General features: G+C 41.1%; 1 protein-coding gene across 1 annotated transcript in view; it reads left to right on the top strand.

Moving 5' to 3' along the window:
- The window catches only part of MCC (mutated in colorectal cancers), a 237,797-nt gene that overhangs the window by 202,328 nt on the left and 21,566 nt on the right, over positions 1 to 13,903 (top strand). Inside the window, exons 9-12 of the mRNA XM_015418649.1 lie at positions 1,773 to 1,921; positions 3,836 to 3,976; positions 6,477 to 6,577; positions 9,661 to 9,844. Of these exons, the coding sequence (XP_015274135.1) occupies positions 1,773 to 1,921; positions 3,836 to 3,976; positions 6,477 to 6,577; positions 9,661 to 9,844 (575 nt within the window). The remainder of the gene's footprint in view (positions 1 to 1,772; positions 1,922 to 3,835; positions 3,977 to 6,476; positions 6,578 to 9,660; positions 9,845 to 13,903) is intronic.

Genomic DNA, 13,903 nt, shown 5'->3' with positions numbered 1-13,903 from the left:
TCCAACCCTTCCCCCCCCCTCCTTCTGATATAATATATAACCGGGAATCACTGTATCCCACTGATTTTCCTCATCCCACCAAGTTTCTGAAATACCCACAATGTCTATTTTTCCCTCCAACACTCCAGCTCCCCAATTTTACCTCAGACACTTCTAGCATTTGTATAGAAACAGCTATAATTTCCCATACAAGTTAAGCCTGCAACCTTCCTCTTGCTATCTCGAGACCTTGTCAGGCAGTCCATGTCACTAGCCATGGTCTCAGTGGACAGTTTCGATCCACCTCCCTGTAGAAAAGCAACAGGTACCCCCTCATCTCTCTAAGATGAGCCAACCCGAACCAGAGACTTTCCATTTCCTGTCAACTTTACCCCAATATTTCTCCCTGTAGGATCAGCTGCTTTGCAGGTTCTGTTGGGCAGTCTGATTTAAACCAGGCTTCCCAGCAGAGTCCCAGCCAAGCCTACAGTGAGGGTTCTGCCTGCAGGACTGATTCCTTTGTGGGCTCTGTTGGGAAGTTGGTTTAAACTGGGCTGCCCAGCAGAGCCCCAGCCCAACCTGACGGGAGAGTTCTCCCTGTAGGATCGACTGCTTAGTGGGCTCTGTTGCACAGTCCACTTTAAGCCAGGCTGCCCAGCAGAGCCCCAGCTGACCCCGTGGGGATCATTCACCCCACAGGATCGGCTCCTTTGTGAGTTCTTTTGGGCAGTCTGGTTTAAATGGACCACCCAAAAGAGTGCCAGCTGAGCTGCCTCTCAGTTGTTTTTTTTGTGGCTTTGCCCCTGCTTTTCCCCCCTCTGTATTTTTCAGTTCATGTCTGTTTGACCCCCCAAAAAATTCAGGATTTCTGAAAAATTCTAGATATAAATATTTTACTGGTATTGGGATCTGTTTTTTTTCCAGGAATCCTGAATTTTTTTCAGGTCCAATAGACATGAACCAAAGAGACCAAGAACAAAAAATTGCACACCCCTAGTCCTCAGGGGTTTTGTTGTTTTGAAAGTGCTGCACTTTTTCCATGCCCAGTTGGACTGAAAAACATTGCTCATCAAAAACTGCAATTTCTTTGAAGCACTGTGGGAGAAAAAGGATTGTATCTTATAAGCCTGAAGTGGTATTTGGAACCTGATCATTTTGCATATATATAAGAAGCAGAAGTCCACCTGATTATTGTCTTTCCTATTGGTACAATTTGTCCTGTATCATCCTTGTTGCTGGATACGTTTTTTCAGGCTGGTGAATAGTAGCAACAAAGAATGCTTGCATTCCTATGGTCACATCTGAATCACTGGTAGGAAGGGAATCAGTATTGGCCATGATAGTGTGGGGCTGAAGCAAAATCATTAAAGGTATATGTTTAAAGCAGAAATTCTCTACCTCTGTATGCTGTAGTTAGGCAACACAGTTCCAGAGTTTCATACACTTTGTAGAGAATAACTGTTATTACCACCAGTCTAGGCAGCCATGGGCTGCATGATGGTAGAGAGAAATTTTGAAGGCACAGTAAGCAGTTCACTGGAGTTTTTCTTAAAGAGTGGAGACAAGCTCATTTGGTCACAAAAAATCTCCCTAAACCAGGAGATATGTAATTAGTGGCCTGTAGCATCTGAAAGGTTGCACAGCAGGGCCTGAAGGTCCTACTCTGCTTGCAGTGGTTTCCCTTACTGCTTAGGTCTCTGTATGATTTCCTGCAGCTACACACCCACAACCCTACATGGTATATAGAGGAACAGAATGATATGGGATATGGGCTTCTATCCACCTCATTACAGGTCTCAAGCAGTGTGGCTGAACATCTAGCCCACTCTCTTCAGGACTGCTCCAACATCCAAGAAATTTTCCAGACGCTCTACTCGCATGGTTCTGCTATCTCTGAAAGTAAAATCCGAGAATTTGAAGTAGAAACTGAACGATTAAACAGGTAAGGTTAGAAATGTTACATGCAAATGTATTCTCTTAGATGGGATTATTGTTTTATTTGTTTTCAGGAATGGTAGGATTTAACTGAGTTATTGCAGGACTTTCTTGCTAATACATGCAAATATAGGACCTGTTTGAAACCTGGCTTTCAGCACACAAATCTTTTGAATAACAGTTTGGGTGTATTACTTATTCATAGCCAACATTTTGCAAATGTATGCAGACATGGCATTGACTTGCAGGGAATCATTCCACATCTGAAAAACATATCATGACAATCAGCTCTTGCTTTCGGTTGATTAACTTGATTTGTTATCCCCGTCATTTTGATTTGTGTGAATTATGTTTATGCCAGCTGCATATAAATGCAGGAATGATGATGATGAAAAGGCAAGCTTAACCTGAATTAATGGCTTTCTATCAACAAGATAATTTAGTCATCAGCATTAAGCCATATAGTGATTTGTTAAGATTTGCATATTATTCTACAGGACCTGGCAACAGCTGCTGTTTGTCTCTTGAGAAACCTGAAATCCAGTTTTCAAAGTTGATTTGTATAGATCAGTGTGGTAATTTTAGCAGGGATAAATAGATACTGCTGGTGTCTTTGTAGTACTTCTATGCTGATAGTCAAAACAATATATTGTACCTAAATATGTAGAAATAATCCCTGGTCTATCATTTCCTCAATTATCTTCCTTTCTTTTTTTATCAGAACCAATAGGTATAACTAGTTTTTAAAATCTTCTCAGCAACATTTTGCATTTTGGTATAGTTCTGTAAGGACTATTCACTATTACAGTAATTCTCTGGTGGGAGTTTGGATGCCAGATAGATGTGACTTCAGAACATAGGAAAGGGATGAACTTAGGCAGATCATGAGAGGGAGGGCAGGAAGGGTTGCCTCAGTGCTTAGTTCTTGTGCCCCTTTTTTACACACCCAGGGAAATGCTGATTGCCACTTTGGGGTCAGGAAGCAATCCTGGAGGGTTGGGGGTTTTTTTTGTCATTTTCTGGGCATGGAACAGTGGTCACTGAGGGTGTGGAGGGGGAGGTATTTGTGAATTTTCTGCATTGTGGAGGGGGTTGGACTAGATGACCCTGGCAGTCCCTTCCAACTCTATGATTCTATGGATGGGACTCCAGTCTGGACTACTAGGTAACTGGACCCAAGTAGTTTGTAGTAATATGTTTGCAGAGATTCTAGATCACTGTCCTCCGACATCTTATACATCTGTGGGATTCTGAGAAGTTCATAGAAGCAGTTTATTCCACCTTCTTCTTCTCAGCAGTCTCCCATGCCTCACTGAAAAGCCATTTTGACAACAGCCTTCTTCCTGCCCCTTGAAAAGTTGCTTTTGAAACTACTTCTATGTTTAAACTTAAAACAATTTCTAGAGCAATATCTGGTGTAGCATGAGGGTACTGTGGCCTGGAAGGCGAAAACCCTCCATGCACTCATGCACAGCCCTGAAACTACTCTTGAAATTTTCATCTGCATTCTGAACAACTCTACCTTATTCCCCAAAGGATGGGTTAGCTGCATACTTGTATTTTCACATGAAGCACTACCAGGAATAAGGAAGTACTGAACCAATTTAAAACAAGAGAATCTGAGACCTGAGATGTGATAGAAAGGGAGAGGGACATTTTCATAGACATTGGCCTTATATGCAACTTCATATCCATTTATTAATTGCATTCATTCAACTTGTTTAGTGATGGGGATTTCCCATATGACCTTGCACAAAGAGTTGGCATTATCTGTCTCTTCTGGGTGAATGATGGATAACAAAATACTTCAAGCCAGATTATCTTTGACATTCTAATCAGGAACCACTTGAGAAATGTTCCAGGCAGGTAAGACTGCAGCAACTTCAGCAAAAAAGTTAAAAGATGCTTTTTGTCTTCACAGCCGCATTGAGCACTTAAAATCTCAGAATGATTTATTGACAATAACTCTGGAAGAGTGTAAGAACAATGCTGAGAGGATGAGCATGTTGGTTGGAAAATACGAATCCAATGCCACAGCCCTCAGGCTTGCGTTGCAGTACAGGTATGTTGATGTGAGAATGGGCAAATATGAAAGACAAAATAAGCAGGGAGGTATGCTTTCTTGTACCAATTTCTGTTATGAAGGATTGCAAGGTTTTGAATTTCACAGCATGTCTTTTTCACTTTGCCACTAATTGTTGTGACGGACTGCACTTTTAAAAGCTTAGAAGTGCTGTACAAACAGGTGAAGCATTGTGAAGGGTTAATTCTTCACAGAAACAGAGACCTTTGAGAAACAGGCTGCTCAATCTGGTTGGTTAGCATCAGCTGAGCAGAAAAAGACTTCTGAACTGGATGTTGAGGAGGATTCAGTCTGATTTCAGCCCAAGCTGAGAAGAGTCGAGAAGTGACAGTTTGGGAATTCAGTCCTGACTGAGCAGTTTTGATACAGACAGGAGAATTGGGGAAAAGTTGGCAAGTATGAGTGGGTAGTTAGATGGAGACTCACATTCAGGCCAAGGAAAGGGGATAGATATTCTAGAGAGAGAAGATATTCCCTACCCAGTCAAACAGGGAGTTAGGTTTGAGGAGTGTAGAGATCCATGGTCTGGTGTGGTTAGAAAGTGCGTTTAGAGACCATAAATTAGTTAAAAACTCAAGACGAGTACTGGCGTTTCAAGAGTACTGGTGTTTGGGTACTGGAAAGAGTAAACCAGCCTTCTGGAAACCAGAAGAGTCACAGAATACTCAAAAGAAAGTGTACTGCAGTGTTTGGGGGAAACACTGGAACAAAAGCCTCTCAACATAAAAGCTTTAAGTCACTGTGAAAAGCTTAAGAAACTTTCATTAGCCTGAAACATAAGAGCTAAAGTCTGTGCATGTACTGATTTTACCTTAGAGTTATCTATATTGAGTTACCACTGAAATTTTACCCCTGATTTCACCTGACCTTTCCCTTCTGTGTTGAATAAAATATTTTGTTAATTCAGAATATAAAAATTTCTTGAGTGCCATTAAAGTTAAAGGGGGCTGCCATTCTTTCCCTCAGGTTCCTGGGCTGAGGAAACAGCCAAAATATTATACTGTGACACAGTGGGACAGCCAGAATTCTTCAGGAAAGATGAAAACAAACAACCAGGGTGGCTCAGTAACAAAAGGGAAAGAAAAATGGAGGGAAAATCTTGCCTCTGAGGGAGGGAAGTGGACGGGGCCGTCATATCTGTAGTCAGCAAATAGTTTTATGAAGAGAGACAGTAGGAAGGCAGCTTTTTATTTCACAGCCATTGGCTGTGGATTGTGGCAATTGCATTGGAGAGAGGAGGGAGGAAGACCAGTTTAAACTGATATTATCGTTACTGGAAGAGTTCTTTAATTACTGTAAAGTGCTGGCTTTACAAATAGTTCATCAGGACAATCCACATTGTTCAAGGAGCTGAACCAAACCACATGGTTTATAAGGGAAACAAAAGATTACTAATATTGCATACATGCAAAAAAAGAAAAGAAAAGAAAGCCTAAGGGAAAGATCTTGCTCACCCCTACCTATAGTGAACAGTTAGACCCTGAGACTGAACTAAACTCAGCTATTTAATTCCTCTAATTAATATCTTCTGGTCCTCTTATGTTGGCTATGGCAACCTCTTTTAACTAGGTATATTGAAAAGTTTAAAATAAACGTGATTGACATTCAGACATAGTGTAATCAAACTGTTAATCTACATGCAAACCGAGTGCCTCACTGGATCATCTGATATTTTTGTTCAAAATTTTAGATCACATGCCCAACTGAGCAGCTTTGCGCAGAGCAGCTACTTCTACAGGCTTTCCTGCTTAGTTGCTTTCTATTTACCACAAGGTCATGAGAACGTGAAGGCAGCCAATCTGAGCAGCTCTTTATCATGACACAGTATGAGAATCATATAGTTGCTTAGGGATTGCTGGATCTTCCCCTGAAAAATAACAATTCCCATGAGACAGTGCAAACACATGCATGTACAAAATATTCCTAATGTGAAGTTTGCCTGCCTTTTCTGTTTGAAAACTTTGTATCATGCAGGCACGATAGATTGAAGCTGCACAGCCTGGAAACACCTCAGTTTAACAACCAAGTTGGGTGAGGGGCTAGAATTCCCATAATGCAGTGTGAGATTACAATTGTACAAATTCATCTGCATCCAGACAGTTCACCTGGTCTGAGCATATTTTGAATACTTTAAGAAAATGGCAAACTGTAGGCAAGGACAGACACAGTGGTAGCCAGAGAGGCAAACCTGCAGGATCATGTGTGTACAGTTGGCTTTTTAGCAGAACAGAACATGTTGAACTAATGCTAAAGTAATGCTGTTCTTTCTACCTTCAACAGAATAAATTCAGTCCCCACCCTACAATTCAATTGTTAATTAAAGAAGGCAGAGCCTGGCTCAGATTACCATTCTTAAGTGACATTTTCCTACTAACAGGGAGGGAATGACAGCCTCAGTTACTGGTTACCATTACGCTTGGCCTATGCTGATTTTCTTCTTCTCTATTTCACATGTTCTAACTGGATGTTTCTTTTACAGTGAACAGTGCATTGAAGCTCATGAACTGCTGCTAGCATTGGCAGAAAGTGAACAGTCTCTCATTCTTGGGCAATTCAGAGCTGCAGGTGTTGGGTCTGTTGGTAAGAGCTCAATGAATCCCTTTCTTTCTCAAACCTGTACTATACTCCACCTGTCTATCTGTGTATGCATTTTTATTGGCCCTCCAGGGCAACTGCTTTGGCTGTGTGAAACAGGATGCTGAACTAGATGGACCATTGGACTGATCTAGCAGGGCTGTTCTTATGTTCTTACTTTTATCCTGCCCTCATGTGGTCCATTTTGTGCTCACAACAGTCCCAAGTGGGGTTGGCTGAGAGAGAATAACTGGTCCAAGGTCACCCAGCAAGCTTCTATGGCAAAGTAGGGATCTGGCCAAGTTCTCCCTGAATCTAATCCACCATACCATACTAACTCTGTCACCCTCAGAGCATAAGATGCCACAGTCTGTCATTTCAGGATAGCTCAGACAACTTCCCACTGTGTTTTAGAGATTCCTATAGGAAATTTACTTCTTGCAACAAATCTACATCAAGCAATAACATATACAAAGAATAGTGATGTAAATTATTGGTGGCAAACACTTAAGCATATAAAAGACTGAGTGAATCGGGCCCTATAATTTTTACATTCAGTTCTTGAGTAAGTTCTCTGTAACTTGTATCACATATTTTCCCAGAGGAAAAAAAATCATTCATAATTCAACATCTCATTGAAGTCAACTGCATGATTTTCATTTGAGGGACTGTTTTTTGGGTGTGAGGGGGAAAATTGGCCTTAAAGCTAAATGTTCAAGTGGACCTTGCCATATCTTTTAAACATCTGTCATTTTTAGACATTTCTGCATTTGTATGTTTATTTAAAGTCTAATTGACTTGGCACAGTCCTGTCTCTCAGCAATTAAAAAATTGCTTATCACATTGGAAAATTGCTGAGATGTGTGAGTGACTGGGAAATTTCAAAGGTCTTTGTGACCAGTGGTTTCAAGTTCTGCCCTCCAGGAGCCTCAGCCAATCATCTTCAAATGTTGCACTGGAAGGTTGAAAAATAAAAAGCCAGGACTCTGGCGGTTTAAGTGCTGGCCAACCAACAGAGTTGGAGGCATTGGATTTTGTTGGGAGAAAGGTTAGGAGGTCCGCTAGTTAGGCAGGGAGTCCAGTGTGTTTGGGCTTGTGTGTCCTTCCTGTCAAACACTGTTAAAAGTTGAAAGTTTTCTATTCCCTGTTGGATTTTGTTGGGAGAAAGGTTAGGAGGTCTGCTAGTTAGGCAGGGCTTGTCCTTCCTGTCAAACACGGTTAAAAGTTGAAAGTTTTCTGTTCCCTGTTAAAAAGTCTCAGTCAGTCAAACAAGAAATATGCTTTGTAACTGTTACACTTTCTTAGGTCCCACCTCTCCAGTAACTTTGTTACTATAATGCTGAGAGGGCTGGAGAAAAGGAAAATAAAGAAACAACCAAGCCATGCACACCATTGAAATAAACCTGTTCCTCAGTTATTTTTATCAAGCCTACTGTGTTGTTCCTTCAAGCCTATTATCCCCTCATAATAAGCCAAGTGAATGCCAGGTGGCACCCTGAGTCCAGACATTGCCCTCACTTAGGACTAGGAGACTAAGCAGTCCCAAAAACCTCAATTATAAAAATAAAAGTATTTAAAGGGGGGGGAGAACAAAAGAAGTTTTTACGGTGTGAAATATAAGTCTCTGATTCCTATGTCTGGAGCTGGGGTGTCATCTCAGTTTATACTTTTGAATATTGGTCGGAGGGCTTGCCATCACATTTTACTATGAATTTTTGTTCGGATTTTCATTGCTTGGTCTAATGTTTTGGGGAACAGTGTTTGATAGAATGAGCCATGTGGGAGAGTTACATAAGCACACTAAGAAAATAATTTTGTCAACAGAAATTGTATATATCCACAATGAAAGTACATCTGTTTATTTTGTATTGGTCCTGTTCAGCTCATTGACATGACAATATGTTATTTATAGTGCTGGATTGCTGGAGACAGAGGGAGCCTTCAGGGATAGAAAATATTAGTTTTCCAGGCTGAAGTGACATGGAAACTGCTTGTTTTAAAATCTAATTTATAGCAGTAGCTTCTCAAGAGCCACTGAAATGTATGTGAAAGCTTTTAAGGAACAAATGACCAGCTGGTTCCAGTGTCACAAGATGGACGTTGCAGAAAGCTAGAGAATCAATGATCCAGAGATGCTCTGGGATTTTATTTTCTGTCTCTTCTTGTGAATTGGGTACACTTTTTGTGTAAATGTACTTTTCTTTGTAAGAGATTTGTTTTTAATAGTATTCCCAAAGCAGTGGACTTAACAGTTAGCAGGAGAGTTTTTTTTTAACAAGAAAATGTTGATTTAAATGAGAAAAGGAAAAAGTAACAAGAGCCTTATCAAAGACTCATTTAAAATACAGACGTCTTCAGCTAACTACATAAACCTAAAGGAAAGTCCTAGTAAATATGTCTAAGAATACGGCTCTTAGTCTTATACTAGACTTGTAATGGGATGCGTTTGCAGACGTCATTATGTGTTTATCTTCTATTTAATAGTATGTGTGTTTCATAAGGAAAAGCATAATGTGTACTTGTTTTCATGGTATGCAATCTTCATAAGATAGCATGTCATTAACATTTATACAGCAACTAAAACAGTTTTGATGGGTGGATAGATTAATAGATTGGGGGGCTTAAAAGACAACTGGCATTATGCTGCTCTGAGTGGTTTAACAAAATAGAGTATACTTTTGGAATTCCGATCTATGATATGGTAGCCCTTAGGCACTTGCATGCAATTCTGTATGTTCATCATGTCATCTTGCTTTTTCCCCTTCTAATCTTGTCTCCTTGTGCTACAATGGAGACTACTCCAAAATTGCCCCCCTCAAGCTATTGGAGGAGGTTGTCAGGCAGTGTGTAGAGGTGATTTTCTGAAGGAGTGAGTTCAGAAGCCAAGCTGTTCATTGGGAGCTCACCACACAGTCCTTTAGATAATTGCCTATTAGTCTCTTATAACCTAGTTTTATTTTAGCACATCATTAATGAGGTGCTAATGTCCTAGCGGGTGCACAGATGTCAGCTGAAAGCTCTTTTCAGTCACATTAATTGTTGTTATCCTCTCCAGTATGATGTGGCTCTGATAATTTGCTTGCAAACAGGGGAACAAACAGGTGATGAAAACATCACCCAGATGCTTAAAAGAGCTCATGACTGCAGGAAGACAGCTGAGAATGCAGCCAAAGCCCTGCTGATGAAATTGGATGGGAGCTGTGGAGGAGCCTATGCAGTCACTGGCTGCAGTGTGCAGCCCTGGGAGAGCCTGTCGTCCAACAGCCATACCAGGTAACTATGGCTCATTGAGTCTGTTAATCCCCAGGCCTTTGGTTTCAAAACTGAGTAGATTATGTTGTTTTCCATTTATTTATCTATCTATCCCCTCCTCAGCCTGCTGGGTTGTATCAGTGCTATAAATCACTTTATATCTTTTTATCTGTGCTATAAATCACTTCAATACTTCAGTTACTGAATTCTGGTAAGACTTAAAACAGGCTCAGTGCAAAAAAGAATATGTTTTGATTTGTTGTGAGTGGGTGATTCTTATCTGTCTCATAAATGGTAAGCTCATACCATATGTTTTACTTCAGTGATTTCTCTGCCCTTTATTTCTCATTGCCATTTTCTTTGTAAAAATTAAAACATGTAGTAACACTTGCTCAGCTGTATTATAAAAAAATTCATCAAGTGTGAAACTTCAGAAGTTTTCTTCTCAGAGTTTGGACTAACTGCAGATTGCTTGTACTTGCATAAATAGAATTGATTGATATCTGAAGATCAGATGTAAAAACAGTAATTACCCACCAGCTTTTGAAAAACAAAATTGCAGAAAACATCAACCAATAGATGAGGGCAGAACAGAATTAGAAATTTCAGATAGTGGATTTGTTCTTGGAACTATTTACTAAGACGGGTAGAAATATATTTATTCTATGTACTGATATGTCAGTTTTTGAAATACCAGGTTGAATTTGGCCTCCATTAAGGTGAATGACAAATTCTCTTTCAGGACTGGAATTTAAGATTGTTGTGTATTTATGGCATATAAACAATAAAATATAAATGAAAAGGAAATATTGCTCAGTGACTAAAAATATTCACCAGTGAAGAGTACATTTAAGTCTGTTGACTCTATCTGACAAACTGCATGCAGATAGTGTAATTCATAGGAGTTGTTAGAATGCCTTTAAAAACTTTGTGAAACAAGGCAAGGGGGGGTCTTTTTCCTTGGCAAGGACTTTTCATGTCAAAGTGAATAATTTCCTCTGTAGTTTGAAACCCCCTCAAAATGGGGTTTTGTAATGGAACTGTTGACCCAGACTTAACTCTAGCATCAGGAATGAGTTGCTGAATGTCAAATTGGAGAACACATTACTGGGAACAAATGCACATGCAGCCAATAGTGACAAGAGGGTTAAAGATGGTAAAAGGGAGCAGCTACAGTGAATTTTTTTTAAAAATCACAGAAGCTGTTACTAAAGTGTATAAAAATAATAGCTGGCATTTCAGTGTATTGGGCTGGCAACGTCCCAGCAATACTGCCAATCTCATTGTGAAAACAGGGAAAAGATCTGTGATGTATTAAGAACTTGTAATTGTTTTAATGGTGATTGCCTAGCTCCTAGGAGTTGTGATTTACTGCCTTTTATAAAATAAAGGAATTGGAAGGAGATGATAGAGGCAGAGTGAAGTGGATTGCTGCCCTGTAATGATGAGATGCTGTTTGATGTGTGGTATTCTGATAGTAACCTCAACCTTAGATCCATATGGGATTATAAACACTGTTGCATTGCTTATGAAAAGGAGAACGCATGCAAGTGAGATCCTGGAGCTGGGTTTTCAAGCCTGTTGGTGTCCGGCCTCTAGGAGTTGTCCACCAGTAGAGCCCACTCCCTGTTGCACCATGGCCATGCCAGGGACTTCACTGCACAGCTGATTATAGTATGGCCCTCTGCATCTCTTGCCAAAACAGCCAGTAGCCGAGGAGTCATGCTTGGAAACCACACAAGGCTTAGCTCAAGACAGGCTCTTTCTCAGAGGCCAGCTGCTTCTAAAGTATTCCAAGATGGAGGGAAAATGGAAGCCTCTGTTGAATGGGGCTCTGCAAGGATGTGATTGCAGCCTGTACCTTGGACCAGTGAATTCAATAGGTGGCTTCTGGATTAGTCCAAAGAAACTGGCAGGGCTGGATGCATCAGCAAGAGAGACCTCCTGGTCTGCCCCTGGGAAATCATTGCTTGATCCAGTGTAACCACTGTATATTGATCAATCAGGGACACTGCAGAATGCAGCATCATAAATCTGTATTCTCCAGTGAGAGCTGTGATGGCATGGAATGCTCCCTGCCATGAGTAGAAGAGTCAGGTGCACAGCTGTGTTTTACGGATGTGATCATATCACATCAGGTTTCATTAATTAGATGCGTTTTCCAATCTGATCTTCTGATAAACGTTAGATAAAGTATTAAAGAATTAACCTTGACTACATTGAACTGTTCTGAGGTATCTGTTTCATAACTCATGCCCCTGTGTTTGTGCTAACAGAACTCAATATAGGAGAAGATTCATCCTGACCTGAATAGTCCAGGCAAGCCTGTTCTCATCAGATCTGGGAAGCTAAGCAGTAGGGTTGCCAAATCCGTCTTCGCTGGGAGTGGGGGGCTCCCGGCCGGCGTCGGGGGGGTGCGCGCGCGTGTCACCCGGAAATGACGTAGGCACGCTGGGCACACTTGGGGCGGGGCCACAGCCATACAAGGGAAAACCATAGAGTTTTCCCTTGTATGGCTGTGGCCCCACCCCCAGCGTGCCCGGCGTGCCCACGTCACTTGTTAGTGACGCACACACCAGGGGTGGGGTTCCCCCGGGGCCCGATTCCGCCGCATCGGAAATCGGCCCTTCAAAGTGGGGGATTCCCCGCCCCCCGCCCACATTTGGCAGCCCTACTAAGCAGGGTCGCACACACATGCACATATTAAAAACATACTCTGTGTGTGTGTGGACAGAAAGATAGAGGAGGAGATTTTATCAACAAAACATTGCTAATTTTGTCCATTATGCTTTGCTTGTGCACATCCAATGTAGGAGCAAAGATTTCTCTTGGCATTGGTAATAGGTGAGCTTCATGGCTATGTGGGGATTTGAACCCAAGTTTCCCTAGTCCCAAGATGGTGAGGATGGGTGGAGTATAGAACTGTGATGAAATTGGTGTAGTTAGTTGATTGCAGAATAAAAAAATGTGGCTCTCAAACTGGAGTTTTGTAGAAGCCATCTGTCTGAAGAATGTCTTCAAAATATCATTTGTATTCAACCGTATTTATTAGAATTAGTTAATTAATCAATCAGTGGCATTAAAAAACAAGATAGCAATATGCATCTTTCCCCAGCCAATGGGTTAGGTGCAAGTAAAACTTTCCATTGGCTAATGAACTCTATGCATGAGGGATGTAGGAACTCTATCATCCTTACAAGATCTATCATTCTTCGAAGCCCGCTATATTTCTGTATAGTACATGAATGGAAGAATGAACACTTAGGTGTTTAGTCAATAAATCCTTTATATTGCAGCATATTATTCAGTATAATTTTTAGAAAGGAGAGAGCTTGTATGAGTTTATGCAAGGATGCATCAGGGCAATACTACTGTCATGCTGTTTTATGGGTATTTTCCTTCCATAAGACAGTTGTGTTGAGTAGTATAATAGGATTACTCTTGTGATAGCATTTGTTGGTTTAGGAATATGCTTCTAGTGTTAGTGAATTTGACTTGAATTACAGTGCCTAGCATAGGTTTTAGTGGAAGTTGACACACGTTTGCCTGGCCTCTGTTGCAGAGAGCTGTCACAGCAGTTCTTATATGATGGAGGTGCTTTCTGTGCTGCAGAGAGTCAGGGAATGATACATTAGCAGATAGAGATTGAGTCTGACTGATTCTACTGTTGCATCTGTTACAATTAGGTGTCAGCGGATGTGCTCCTAAACCTGACCACCTCAGAGATGAAATCATGGGATTAGGTAATGAAAGGAGCGCTAAAGTGGCATTTGTCATGGGTTTATATATACAATCCAAGATAACCTAATTTGTTGTAGATACTACAGCGTTTTGTGTTCCAAATCATCAGTCTTTGTTGGTGTAGGTACTCCTGTGCATTATAGCCATACATTCTTGGTCTTGGATTATTTTCTGCTCAGTATGCATTTATAATTAAAAAGGGGCGGGACCCACGATACTCGCGGGGGGAGGGACATCGACACTCAGGAGGCAAAGGAGGAAGCAGCAGGTAACTTCCCCCCCATCCTGCCGGTTCCCCCTGTCTCCCCCACCCACCCCTCCACCCACCCCACTTGATCT

The sequence above is a fragment of the Gekko japonicus genome, unplaced genomic scaffold, assembly GCF_001447785.1.
Source record: "Gekko japonicus isolate JY-2015 unplaced genomic scaffold, Gekko_japonicus_V1.1 scaffold541, whole genome shotgun sequence".
Taxonomy (NCBI): domain Eukaryota; kingdom Metazoa; phylum Chordata; class Lepidosauria; order Squamata; family Gekkonidae; genus Gekko; species Gekko japonicus.
The sequence above is the reverse complement of the archived record's forward strand: the minus strand, read 5'-3'. Positions and strand labels throughout refer to the sequence as shown.